Source organism: Podarcis filfolensis (assembly GCF_964270895.1).
Source record: "Podarcis filfolensis genome assembly, chromosome: 2".
Lineage (NCBI taxonomy): Eukaryota > Metazoa > Chordata > Lepidosauria > Squamata > Lacertidae > Podarcis > Podarcis filfolensis.
Genome location: NC_139605.1, coordinates 120,829,815 through 120,844,105, shown reverse-complemented (window position 1 = coordinate 120,844,105; position 14,291 = coordinate 120,829,815). Strand labels below are relative to the sequence as shown.

At 50.6% G+C, this 14,291-nt stretch overlaps 1 protein-coding gene across 3 annotated transcripts in view; it reads left to right on the top strand.

Annotated features, from left to right (window-relative positions):
* GLI1 (GLI family zinc finger 1) overlaps positions 1–12,065 on the top strand; it is a 108,827-nt gene extending 96,762 nt beyond the window's left edge. For all 3 annotated transcript variants that reach the window (XM_083599728.1, XM_083599729.1, XM_083599727.1), the window contains 6 exons: positions 191–331; positions 2,271–2,420; positions 3,471–3,635; positions 3,955–4,185; positions 5,823–6,096; positions 6,809–12,065. In XM_083599728.1, the coding sequence (XP_083455854.1) occupies positions 191–331; positions 2,271–2,420; positions 3,471–3,635; positions 3,955–4,185; positions 5,823–6,096; positions 6,809–8,895 (3,048 nt within the window). In that variant the 3' untranslated portion in view covers positions 8,896–12,065. The remainder of the gene's footprint in view (positions 1–190; positions 332–2,270; positions 2,421–3,470; positions 3,636–3,954; positions 4,186–5,822; positions 6,097–6,808) is intronic.
* The last annotated feature ends 2,226 nt before the right edge of the window (positions 12,066–14,291 follow it).

The window sequence follows — 14,291 nt, the reverse complement described above, 5'->3', positions numbered from 1 at the left end:
ACAAAAGGCCTCCCCCCCCAACAAAAATCCTTGCTATGCCTATGCACTGGGTGGACAGATTTGGACAGATGGACAGATGAACAGATTTTGCCCCTCTCTCATTGGATTGTTGGGGGGGGCAGACTAGGTCATTGCTCTGAATTGTTCCCAAGGTTTTCTGAACATGCTCCATTTCTTACCTCCATCCCAGGATCCCTTACTAGGCATGCTTGATCCCCGGGATGAACTGGAGAAGGAAGATGGGAAAGTAGAGGCTGAGGCAGTGTATGAGACCAACTGCCACTGGGAAGGATGTTCCAAGGAATTTGACACCCAGGAGCAGCTGGTGCACGTGAGTGATGTGGGCCTGTGGGCAGGATTGGGGGGGTGGACGGGACAGGAGGCATCTTAGAACTTGGTGGGAACTGGAAGGGCTGACTTACGCAGTCCAACCCCCTGCCCTCATTAGCTGCATCAGATACATCCTGGCAGGGCCGAAACTAGGCTTTCTGTCACCTGAGTCAAAAACCCAGTTTGGCACCCACCCACCCTCAGATGTGTGTTTGCATACACACATGCACATACACACACACATACATACATATAAACACACACACCTCAACACATTTATTCGTAAAGGGCATAAAAATAGGCAATAGATTATTTGAATTCAAAGGAATCCTAAGAAGTATTATGACTGTTTGACCAAAGGGAAAGTGAGCATCCCTTCCTGTAAAAGCAAATTGTTTGTCAAAAGTAGAACTTCCATGTGCAACAATTGTCTATCTGAGGTCAGGTTTTGAATTGGATTTATTTGGTCACGGGATCATTACAAGACTGTATTACAAGACGATAAGATCAGCCAAGACCCTCTGGTTTCCTTTCAAAAAAAAAAATTGTCCTTTTCTTTGAGGCTTTTTGTCACCTACCCCTCTTCTTGGTTCTGTGCAAACCCTTTCAAGGAGTTTTGACATGTAAATTTACTCCTGAGTAAGCTTCAACAAGATGCCTTTCGATTTTATTTTTGTTGGAAGGGATGCCAAGGGTCATCTAGTCCAACCCCTTGCAATGCAGGAAACTCAGCTAAAGCATCCATGACAGATGGTCATCCAACCTCTGCTTGAAAACCTCCTGAGGCAGACAATTCCACAGTCGAACAGCTCTTACTGTCAGAACGTTTTTCATGATGTTTAGTCAGAATTTCCTTTCTTGTCATTTGAATCCATTGGTTCGAGACCTGCCCTCCAGAACAGGAGAAAAGAAGCTTGCTCCATCTTCCATGTGACAACCTTCTCAGTCTCTTCTTTTCCAGGCTAAACATACCCAGCTCCTTCAACCATTCCTCATAAGGCTTGGCTTCTAGACCCTTGATCATCTGCACATGTTCCAGCTTGTCAACATCCTTCTTAAATTGTGGTGCCCAGAATTGGACACAGTATTCCAGGTGTGGTCTGACCAAGGCAGAATTGAGTGGCACTATTGCTTCCCTTTATTTGGACCCTAGGCTGTTGATGCAGCCTAGATGGATGATGAGGAACCATTCATGAGTACCTTTGGGTTTGGTCAGTCAACCAGCTACAAATCCATCTGAGTTACCTTGTTTGACCCACATTTTACCAGCTTCCTCATGAGAATATCATGGGAGACTTTGTCAAAAGCCTTACTGAAATCAACCACCAAAAAAAAAGAAATCAGATTGGTCTGGCATGACTTATTTTTGAGAAACCCATGCTGGGCCTTAGAAATCACAGCATCCTTTTCTAAATACTCACAGACCAACTGTTGAATTAACTGTTCTGGATTGTAATGCTATTTTCCCTTGCATATGATATTTATTTATTGGGGGTGGGGGATGTATGCCTATATGATGAAGGCATGTTCTTGGGCTCTCCTCAGCCCAAACATATAAATATAATAATAACTCTCCTTCTTCCTGTGTCACCTTGTAAATGAGCCTTCTTCAGCTTCATGGGGAAAGAGGAGCTCACGGTTGCCCTTCACTATTTCATCTTTCTCTCCAGCTGAAGCGCAGACAAGCTGGGAGGCTGGGAGCCTCAATGGCACCCCTCTGGAAGCTTCACCTGGGTCAGAAACTCTGACTAGAACCCCCTCCCCCCCCCCCCGCCAGCTATGACTCTGCACCCTGGAACAATCCCTGCTTCCACTCTGTAATGCTTTGCAGTGATTAGGCAGGATCAGAAGCTAAACCATAAATGCTGGTGATGAACTGTGTTTGCCACTGACTTCCACTGACTTTTTACCTCTGCTGCATTGCTCCCCTGTCATTGCAGCATATCAACAACGAGCACATCCACGGGGAGAAGAAGGAGTTTGTGTGCCACTGGCGGGAGTGCTCTCGGGAACAACGACCCTTCAAAGCTCAGTACATGCTGGTTGTTCACATGAGGCGCCACACAGGAGAGAAGCCCCACAAGTGCACAGTAAGTAGGGTGGGCTCAAAAGAGCCAGCTGGTTTCTGTCCTGGGTGGAGGATCTGAGGAGAGACGGAGTTTGATGAGGTTTGCACTATGACTGTCTCCTGCCTTGTCTTCTTCACAATGAGTACTGTTTTTATATTGCTACTATTCAGCTTCTGCTAACATATGTGTTGTTTCATTCTCTACTATGTCCAGAACAAATATAATTAATTTCAATGCATTTCAGTGGAATGGAAACGTCAAAAACAATGCAGAAAATAATGCAATTATTTACATCACTGGTCTTCAACAGGTGGGTCAGGAGTCAGGACCCACTAGTGAGTCGTGGCCTGATCCAAGGTGCATCACAACAGGAGCACTACCACCATGCAAATATATTGTAAAAGATTACGAAATGAGTCCCCTAATGCATGTTTGGGTTAAAAGTGGGTTCTGGGTCTGAAAAAATGGAAAACTGCTGATTTGTATAACTTGTGTGGACTCAAAAACTACTATAGTGAATACTGCTTTTATTCACTTGTGTGATTTCTGACCTTGGTCAAACTTGTAGATTGCACTAGTTTCAATTTCTGATGGAATTCTCTGACATCCTTACCCCTCAGGAGAGGTGCCTCAAATTTTCAGTGAGGCAGCTGGGCCCCCTCAATATTCTGCGTCCTGTGGGGGGCCTCACTGTGCCTACCCACGGCTGCAAAGGGGACACACCAGGCCTTACCAGGCCTCCCTGTGGCTGTGGTGGGCCTCGCAGATGCCTCCTGCCATGTGATGTCACACATGTGCATCATGCTTGTGACATCACACACATGCACCAGGCACCCCCAAAGTTGGGCAGAACCCGGTGCCTGTGACAATGAGCCAGGTTCCATCTTCGACCACTTCCATCATGTGTACCTGGCTGTGAATGGGTGTGGCTGGCTGCCCCATTGGAAGAAGGGTGTGGTGTGCGCACAAAGGAAGCTACACATTTGGGTTGGCACAGAGAAAGAGTGATTTTGTGAGGGTGGGGGTTCCCCATTTTGCCATACAACTACCAACTGCTTTGCTATCCTACAGTTTGAAGGCTGCAATAAGGCCTACTCACGACTGGAGAACCTCAAGACCCACTTGCGCTCCCACACGGGTGAGAAGCCCTACGTTTGTGAGCACGAGGGCTGCAATAAGGCCTTCTCCAATGCTTCAGACCGGGCCAAGCACCAGAACCGGACACATTCCAATGAGGTATGGCTAGCTGCCTAGGGGGAACCATGGAGTCTCACGTCAAAAGGATGGCAACCCCCCCCCCATGCACTATTGGTATGACCCAGTGCTTCAGCCTTTTCCGAACCTCAAGTCTCTAGGTGCTGTTGTACTACAACTCCCATTATCCCCAAGCAGCATAGGCAATAGTGAGGGTTCATAGGAGTTGCAGTCCAACATCTGGAGGGTCCCAGTTTGAAGCACACTTGTCTTACTATGAGGCAGAGTGAGGCAGAGAAGCATTCTATGCCTAAAGTTACCGCCTCCGGTGAGGGACAATAATCTGTTCGTGTCCTGGCAGAAACCCTACGTCTGTAAGATCCCAGGCTGCACCAAGCGATACACAGACCCCAGTTCTCTGCGCAAGCATGTCAAGACGGTGCATGGACCAGATGCCCACGTCACCAAGAAGCATCGCGGAGACACCATCTCCACCAGCCGGACACTCGTCCTCCACAGCGATATGAAACAGGAGCGAGACAGCGAAGGCAGGAAAGACGAAGGCAAACTCATGGTGCCTGACTCTAACTTGGTAAGCTGTGCTACACAAGCAGCGTTGGGAGAAGAGAGGCTAAATTCCAGTGCAAGGCATATCATGGTTGCTTGGAGAGGACACACGGAGGACGGATCTTGACACTGGGCCGTGGTGGCTGGTGGTCATTGAGACTGCTAGGGCAGAAGGCAAGGAGGCCAACAGTAGGTGGCGCCAGAGCCAGTGTTAGGCAGAGCCCACCGATTCCCTGCTGTGTTCTATGAGACTGAGGAGAGGGAAGGTGGCAGCCAGTGCCTCCCCTTGCACTGTTCGCAAGCAGAAAGTCTGGTAGGTGGCGGTTACCAGAAGGCAGACTGAGGTTGGTGGGGCAGGTGCCCTAATGGGTCAGCCTCCACACTGGGCTATGAGGCTAGAATTTATTGAGTTCAAGGAGCACTGGGGGCCACTTCCCTCCTTACTTCTTAAGAAGCCCAGAAAGGATGAGTCAGAAAAGATGAGGAAGCTGCCTCATACCCAGTCAGACCGTTGGTCTGCCTGGCCCACTGTTGCCCACACCCTGACTGGCAGTCCCTCTCCATGGCTTCAGGTGGGGATTTCTCCCATACCTACTAGCAGGTGCCAGGGAGCTGAGCTACAGACCTTCCCAAACCAAACCACGCTGAGCCAAAGAGGAATTAGAATTTGGTGGGAATTTGTGATTCAGCCAAAAAGTTTCCTGTTCTTGCAGTCCATTCTTCAGCATACAGGCCCTGAGAAAGGAATGCTGCACTATAAATCTTCAGAAATTGGCACCCTGAGCATCTCAGCATTATTCCCGTTTTCCTTTCTACTGCCCTCATCCATTGCCCACACTAACTGGAATTTGCCCCAGTGATTAATCAACTAAGTAGATGGTCTACTGAGTAAAGCTAGCAGCCCTATTTTTTTTTATTTAAAAAATATTGTTTTACCATCACATGTTATTCGGTTTAAGAAGCAAGTTGAAGTAGTTATGGTGCTGGTTTCGGTGTTATAAAGCCCTGTGCAGGTAAGATCCAGGATACCTGAAAGATAATCTCACCCCTTATATACACAGTCACTGCACTCTGCAGGTGAGGGCCTCCTGCAGATACCGTTTCATCAGAACCTCCATTCTGCGCAATACAGGAATCAGGCCTTTAGTTTTGTGGCACCTGCCCTTTGGGATGCCCTCCCCTTGAATATGAGACAGGTGCAATCTCTGCTGTATTTTTGGTGCCCGATGAAGTCCTTCCTCTTCCAACCAGCCTTTTAAGCCGAGATCTTTCCCAGTCTGCATCTGTACTAGAATTGTTTCTATTGATTAATCACTGGTTGTTTGCCACCCTGGGCTCCTTTGGGAGGAAGGGGGGGGGGTGGAAATGTAATAAAAGAAACAAGCAAGTACCCCACTCCTATACAGGTCCCAGTGAGTTCAAGTGGTAGAGCATGAGACTCTTAATCTCAGGGTCGTGGGTTCCAGCCCCACGTTGGGCAAAAGATTCCTGCATTGGAGGGGGTTGGACTAGATGACCCTTGTAGTCCCTTCCAATTCTATGATTCTAAGTAGCCAAGATCTCTCCCCCCACCCTGCATGGAACGCCTCCCCCCCCCCGAGTTGTTGTGACGATTGCTGTAACCCTGCGATGTGGCTGTGCTCCACCCCCCACCCACCCCAGAAACCGCAGCCCAGCCCCGGTGGCCAGTCGTCCTGCAGCAGCGAGCGCTCGCCCTTGGGCAGTGCAAACAACAACGACAGTGGCGTGGAGATGAATGCCAATGCGGGCGGCAGTTTAGAAGACCTGTCGGTGCTGGAGGAACCATCAGAGTCCATGGGCAACTCCGGGCTGTCGGCGCTGCACAAGCTGGAGAACCTGCGCATTGACAAGCTCAAGCAGCTGCGCAAGCCCCTGTCCGCCAAGGGGGTCAAGCTCCCTTCCATCCCCGGGTCAGGTGCGTGGGGAAGGAGGTCTTGGGGGAAGAGGAGGGGAGGGCAGGGGTGTCCACAGGGGGTCAGGCACTCACCTACCCCTCCAAATCCGGATGAGCATTAATCTCTAGATCTCCAGCTTTCATTGTTTTCAAAAGGTATGTTTCTAGCATTTGTAGAACCTGAGCTAGAAGTCAAAATGGACAGAAACTCTCCTGCTCCCCATTGTCATGTTTTACTTTGCTGCCCGCCCACCCCGATCAGAAAAACCCCTGCGGATGCCCATAGAATAGGGTCTGCATAGGCAGGAGGCAGTGAGAATAACAAGGCCCGTTGTTGCTCTTCAGGACGGCTGCCAGCAGAGCAGCTTCAGTGCTGGGTGAGGCTGCTCTCCTATTTTACCTCTTGCAGTGAAATAGCCTCTTGCAGATACTGTTGGCCTTGGTCTTGTGGTCCGCTCTTCTTTCTTTAGCCATTTAGCACTACCCCCTCCCAATTAAGTCACAGAGCTGGTTGAGTCATGTTTCTACCTGCCCTGGAGCTGACATCACATACGATGCTCTAAATATGACTGACAGGTGCCCAGATCTCGCAGAGGAGGAGCCCTTTCGCCATTCTGTCAGGCCTTGCCTCGGGCCTAGTAAGCCGGCTACAAACCATGGGCTTAGCTTTGGGCCTGGCTTTTTGAAATGTGTTTTCTCTGTCCTTTTAGTCAACTGTGCTGCTTCTTCGCAGGCTCCACGAGAGAAATGCCTGGCTTGTGTGGGCCACCCTCCGCTGTCTCCCACCGGCGCATCATGGAGCTGTCATCGGGAGACCTGCCCTCCCTCTCCATGCCCAGTGAGCGCCGTGGTAGCACCACCAGCACCATCAGCTCGGCCTACACCGTCAGCCGCCGTTCCTCCATGGTGTCACCATACCTGCCGGCTGCAGGAGGCCCTAATGGGGTGGGCCCACCTGACGTGTATGACCCCATCTCCCCTGACACCTCCAGACGCTCCAGCGAGGCCAGCCACTGCGGAGGTCTTCCAGGACTGGGCAACCTGACACCGGCCCAACAATACCGCCTCAAAGCCAAGTACGCCGCTGCGACAGGCGGACCGCCTCCAACCCCTCTACCCAGTATGGAGAGGGCTGCTCAGCCCAGCCTCATGGCAGATTACTCAGGCTCTGCCCTGCCTCCTTTCATGCATCGACACAGTGCCAGCGAATACCACAGGTGCAGCTCTGGCATCCTCCACCCCCACCTGGCACTTGGCCACAGTGCTCGGCGAGCCAGCGACCCCTCCCAGACGGTGGGTGAGGCCAACCCGCCCCCCAGAGTGCAAAGGTTCAAGAGCCTCAGCAACATGAGCCCAGGAGGCATGGGCAGAACCAGCGGGCAGGCGATTGGGGGCTCGGATGCCAACCTGCAGCGCCACCTCTTCTCGCCACGGCCGCCAAGCATCAGTGAGAACGTCTTCTTGGAGAACGCTACCATGGAGAGCACCGGCCCAGCTGGAGAGCAGGAACTGCTGGAGATGGAGCCTTACCTGGGTTACCAGGAGCAGAGCTACCCATGCCAGGCTGCGGGCATGGAGCTCCCAAGCAACGTGCCCCATCGAGGTGCGCCCAGGGCGATAGGCAACTTGCAGATGGGTCCTGAACAGCTGGAAGGCGGCTTTGACCAACTGGACTATACCCAGCCCCAATGCCAGATGAGCCTGGCTTTCCACACAACAGTGCGGCACTGGGATGGCGACGGTGTGGGGCTTAACCCTGCACCCTCCTCTGCCATGGGGCAGTGCCACTCTGCCCAGTACGCAGTCCCAGATGCCAAGCACATGGGAGTAGAAGGTCATGGGGGTGAAGGCCAGCAGGGCACTTTCCAGTTTGGCCAGGCCCACATTAAGGCTGAGCAGCAGTTCCAAGCAGCTGTGCCTGCTCTGGCCTCTTGCCAGGGCATGAAGCAGCTGTCGTACAGCCAAGCCCAGCCTGCCTGTGTCAGGGGGGAGGGGTACCACCAGCCTGAGAGCCAACAGGCCCCGTGCTTTGGTATGGGGCAACCCCCCAGCAGGAGGCCCCAGACCCCCATGCTGCAGGTCAAGGAGATGATGGTTCGGAGCTATGTGCAGTCACAGCAGGCACTGATGTGGGGGGAGCAGCCAGCCGGTGATGTCATGATGGGCATAGAGAGTGGGGGACAGTGCCAGCAGCCCCAGCCTTACCCTGGCAGCCCCAAGTACCCCAGCTACCCTGCCAAGCCCCCACCAGCAATGGAGAGCAAAGCACTTTCAAGCCCTGGAGGCCAGTGTTACAGCCCAGGGATGGTCCCCCACCCGCCTGGGGGCCCCAAGCCGCTGAGCAGGCCAAGCAGCTTGTGTTACCAAGCCAGCCTCCCTTATGAGACCCCCGGTGAGGGCGGCCCTCACCGGCTGATGCGCTTGCCCCCTCTCCGCAGCCCTGAGGAGGCCAGAGGTTTCTCCAGCCAGCTACACATGCCGTTGGGCAAAGCTTCTGGGAACAAGTTGATGAACGCCCACCAGCTTCACTGCCAGCCCCCCAGCTGCGTGGCAGAGGATCCGGGTGGGCCCTTCACCCCCAGGCTGGACATCCTCAAATCAGACTCTTTCTCTTACTTGCCAGAAGAGCAGGTGTCCAACAGCTTGGACACTCTGGACTTGGAGAACACCCACTTGGACTTCACAGCTATCCTAGACGATGCAGAGGGCCTCAGCCCCACCTCCCCGCCCGGTGGCCCAGCCAACATGGCTGTGGGGGACATGAGCTCCATGCTGAACTCACTGGCAGGGGAGAACCAGTTCCTTAACACCCTTTCCTAGGACAGTTGGGATCATGGCTGAGACGACGAGGACCTGCTGTGAACAGGAACCAGATGGGCACAAGAAGAGACAAGGCCAGGGTCCCTCTTGCTGGGCTGGACTCAATAACTTGAGGTTGGGGAGTGGGACTGGGGGCTCTGCAGGGAGACTGGGTCCAATTAGTAACTTCCAGGCTTGCCTTTTGGTACCAAATTGCATCTGTTGCAACCTCAGACCTCCTGTACAAGGTGGGTCTCTTGTTGAGAATTGTGCTGATGGTACTGGATGAAGGACAGGTGGCCATAGGAAAAGGAAGTGGAGTCCTTCCTCTCTCCCAGCTGGTAGAGCGAAACCCATCCATCCTCTGTCTCCCGCACTCCCCAAATGAAACCAGTATTCTTAATAAGCATCACCCCAAAGTGCCTCTTCTGCAGAGTCCCCTATGCATTGAGAGCTCTGACAGGCTATCAGCCTGGTTCTAGAGTTTGTTGAGCACAGCTGCGTACCTAGGGCCCATGTCGGCCTGGAAAAATTTTATCCACAGAGGAACATGTGCAAAAACAGGGCTTTTAGGCAAATTGAAAACTTTGCCTGCATTTAGCAGGAGAGATCTGTGATCTTGAGCAAGCAGGAATGTTGCCACCTATTCATAGTCCCTTCTTGCAAATTCCACTGGGAAGGAAGGAAGGACTCCCAGTGGAGGAAAGAATTGACTCTGTGGTTTTGCCTATACAGAGGCTCTGGAGGTTGGTGGTGGGGCTCAGAGCATCTACTAAGAGCAAGCTCTTCTTTGCACATGGCAAATACACTTCTGGCACATTCAGGCCTTTCAGCTCTCATCTGGTAAAGCTGCTAGACTGCCTGGAGCCCCGAATTCCACATCAACCTGGGCATTCTCCATTAGCTCCCATCCTGCAGTTGCCACCATGACAAAGCTCACATTGTGATGTAAGTGTAATGTTGGGGGATGTGCAAAAACATCTGCTCTGGCGGCTTCTGCTTTCCTAAAGATACATGGCTTTCCACTATCCCTTGCTGTGAGAGCAGAATTGTGGCATCTGCCCGAATTGCCCCAAAGGGCCACTCCATCCACACATCACATTTTTTAAAGGTGTACATATGTGTCCTAATCCACCTCTGGCTGTGCATGTAAGTAGTGACAGAGTACAGGTGAGAATGCACATATAATTTATACCAGCAGTTCCCAGTTGAGAAAGGGAGATCTCATTGGGGCTGGGGCAATGACATTTTACATGCACACTTAAAAACAGATGCATGTGATGAGCCCACATTTACATACATACATCAGGGAGCTGGGGTGGGCTGTGGATCCTTGCCCGAGATTGTTACCTCTTGATGTATGAAAGGCTTCTTAAATGTCAGGCATTGGACAGAGAACTGAATCCTAGGGCTGAAAACTAAAAAAGTGTATGTGCACAACAGGCACATAAGCAGACCATAGTGAGCCACAAGTGTAGAAAGCTGGAGGAACAGCATAGCACACATTATTGAAGTGCCTCACATGCTCATAACTCAGACAAGCAAGCCAAGTTACAAGGGATGACAGACTTCCAAAGACCCGCCCCTGTGCCCTAAGATCACAGGTCAGTCCAGCCCACAAGAAAAATCCTTCTTGAACCCAAATCAGTTCAAAGGCAGGTTGACACGTGTGTGTTGCATCACTTGAGTTGGGCTGCATATCTGGAGAACATTTACCTCCTTTTGAATCTCCCAGTTTGGCAGGAAGCAAGGCAGCCACAACTGCTCCTGCTGATTCACTCCTTCCTTGGCCCTTCTGTCCTTCCCAACCTCTTTAATGACCTGGGTTCCAGGGATGTGCCACATGGGACGCTGGTTGCCTTGACTCCCACTGCATTTGGGGATCCGAAGGCTTTTTACAGGTTGCAGCCTGGCAACTCCACAGGAAAGCAAATACACCCCTTCCTCTAGTCTAGAGGCAGCTCCTGCCATCTCAGTGTTCAATGGGAGGAAAAGTTGCTTTGCTACACAGCTGCTTTGGGGGTTGTTTGTTTTTAACATGCAAAAACCTGGTTGAGGCGGGCAACCCTCAATCTGCGGCACTTGTGCTCAGCTGGTGAGCTATAGCTCCTGCCATCTATTCAGGCCAGGTTCCCCAAATAGTTCAGAGGCTGGGTTCTTCAGTTCTGAATTTACATACAAAGATGGTGTACTTTGTTCACAGGCTACAAATAAGCCGGGGGGGGGGGGAGAGACTTGGAGGTAATGTTCAAACAGACCCAGCTGACTAAGCAAAACAAGTGCTGCAAAAGCTCTGGAGGGTTTAAGTATTGAGATGGACAACCATGAGAGTGGTGTTCAGAGTTAAAAGGAGTCACCATCCCCTGTGGTGTTGGGACACTTGCCCATTGTCACCTCTTCTAAACAGGTTTTGTTAGGCTTTCAAAAACCTGTTTGACCAAAGATGACCCAAGAGAGTGAGCAGAGCCAAGGCCAGTGATGCTTTTTGTCACCTCTCCTAAACACATTGTCTGTTACATGCCTGAGCCCTTGTCTTCTTTGTGCAAAGCAGATGGGGATTCCCTGCTTCCGGGAAGAAAACATTCCAGGGGAAGCTCAAGAAGCTTAGTTCTACCACATCTATCTGGTTCAGTGTTGTCTACATGCTGAGTGGCAGCCTCTCTCTCCCAGGTTTGGAGCAGGAGTCTTGATTCAGCCCTGCCTGGAGTCCCTGGGTCTGGAGCCTGGGCCCTTCCACATACAAAGCCATCCTCCACCACTGAGCACCAGCTTCTGTCACTGAGCTAGCACCTTCTCCCCCTCCCCAGTCTCCCTCAGGTACTTATCCCAATGCCCTGCACTCAAGCATCCTCCTCCTAGCAAAAGAAAAAGGGAAAAGGGGGGAAAGAACCTAAGTTAAACTTGAGAAACCAAAGAAACCTTTCATCCTTTTTAGCTTTTATTTTGTATCTTCCTTTTGTATTTTAGCTGGGAAGCCAGACCAATGCCTGTCCCTTCCAGGTGATTTTTTCATCTATGGGAAGGGGAAAGTATTAAAGCAAAAGGGTGGGTGGTAGGGGAAATGTCTAGGCATATCATAGTGACATGTATTTTTATGGATTGTATATAGGTGTGCGAGTATTTTTTACCTGTAAATCTTTCTCTCTCTTTTTTTAAAGAGAAAAAACACAATAAAATGAAAATTGAAAATATTTCCTAAGGGAGGGGAAGCAAATCTGTCCCTTTTATACACATTGAAAGAGACTCATATAGTTGAGGAACTGCACCTAGCAGTCATCTAGCCTGTCTTTTTAGCCCCCAAATGTTTCTCCTCCCTAATGTAACCCTGGTTCTCATCATGCATTACAGCATCCATGGTCTCAGATTAATTATTATTATTTTAATATAAACTTCTTAATTGAAACTGATTCTCCCTCCTTATTATCTCCTTGCATCCATCTTGGTCACTTTTAAATATTTTAAAAACACATCCAACTGCTCCAAGAATGGGGGAGATAGCTTTGTAAGTGACTGTAACAAGTGCCCAGCCAGCCACCACGGTGCACGGCATACTCTCACTTGGGCTATAGCTTCAGCATACTGAAAACCAAGAGAATGGGTTGCTCCTGATCTTGATCTAGGAAATGCACTGAGCTTCCATAGTGGGCTTATTACCAAAATAATGTAGGCAATCTTCTACTGATTAACCTTTGCTTACTCAGTAGATTTCTGGATGGGAATGGCTCCAACAAGCTGCTTGAAACAGCTCCTTCCAGCCAGCTGAATTGCAGTTGATATAGAGCTGCAGCTGATTGGGTGGTCAATAATGGATCCTTTTCAAATTGGCTGGATGTTTTAAAAAAATCATTTATTAAGGAGCAAGCAGCTGGTGGTGCTTCCTGATTATACACAGCCAAATTATCCTTATTCTTCAACAACAGTTGCATGTGGCATCGATAGCACATAAAGAAGCCAAGGTATGCTTTTAAATGTCATATTTGAAAAACACCCACTGCCAAATACAAGGATGCACCCATTTCATTTGTTTAGAGCGCAGGACTATTTGTGGTGCATTGTTTGAAGAACTTGCTCTGCTCATGAGAGTTAATTTTCCAAATAAGTATTTTGGGAGACCACACAGAACTGAAGGAAGGGCAACATGGAGTATGAGCCAGAAAGCGCAAGAAGATTTCAGAGAGCAAATTGTATGGATCATTTATGGACCAGTTTCCTGACTACAGGGCTACAGTCTTGCTTCCCTGTTCAGACACCTAATGTCATGAACAACTATAGGACCAGGAGAAAACCAACCGGGGGAGGTGGGCATTATGCACAGTTGGGGAATAGATTCATCTAATAATTTTTTGCGTCTTACGCAGTTAGTTGTTAAAGGTACAGAAGCCTTGTCCCGGAGCCTCTTCAGATCCTCTGCAGCAGATGTGGGCAACCTGTGGATCCAGATGTTGTCGGCTTCAGCTCGCATCAGAGCCAGCCCACCAATTAGATGGGGTGAAACACCCGCCTCAGGCAGCAGAGGTCCACAGGGCAGCGCCCCGTCTGCCCCACTGCTTCCAGCACATGGTGTCACTGCTTCCCTTCCCCACCCCAGGATGAAGACAAGCGACAATGCCTTGAGGAGCGCCCTAGCTCTCAGAGAAGTCAGCGAGAGCCTGCGCATTCCCACATGGCGGGCATTGCTGCTCGTCTTCCCCCTCCACGCTGCCACCACCCAATCCCTGGGCTGAGAGGGCAAGCAGAAATACTTTGTGGAATCATAGAATCGTAGAATTGAATCTCGGGGGTCATCTAGTCCAACCCCTGCAATGCAGGGATCTCAGCTGAAGCATCCATGACTGATCTCAGCTGAAGCATCCATGACTGATGGCCACCCAACCTCTGCTTAGAAACCTCCAAGGAAGAAGAGTCCACAACCTTGTGAGGGAGTCCATTCCACTGTTGAACTGCTCTTACGATCAGAAAGTTCTTCCTGATGTTTAGCCAGAATCGCCTTCCTTGTAACTTGAGGCCAATGGTTTGAGTCCTACCCTCCAGAGCAGGAGAAAACAAGCTTTCTCTGTCTCCCATGTGACAGCGCTATAGATATTGGAAGATGGCTACCATATCTCCTCTCTGACTCCCGAGAGCATTTCTGCACACAGCATTGTAGCTCGTCCCCCCCCCCCCGGGGTTGGAAAAGAGCTCTCCAGCTCTCATTGAGTTTGGTGAAAAGGGGCAGCGTAAGGTGAGGTGCAGCACATTCCCGTTTCACCTTGGGTGGCGAAATGAGATGGGCTGCCCCTGGCTCCCATCGTCCCTGACAACTGGCAATGCTGGCTGGGGTGTTGAGAATTTGAGTCTAACAATGTCTGAAGGGCCACAGGTTCTTCACCCCGATCTATAGTTTTTTCCTGTAACCATTAGGAAACTGCTTTTCTCCC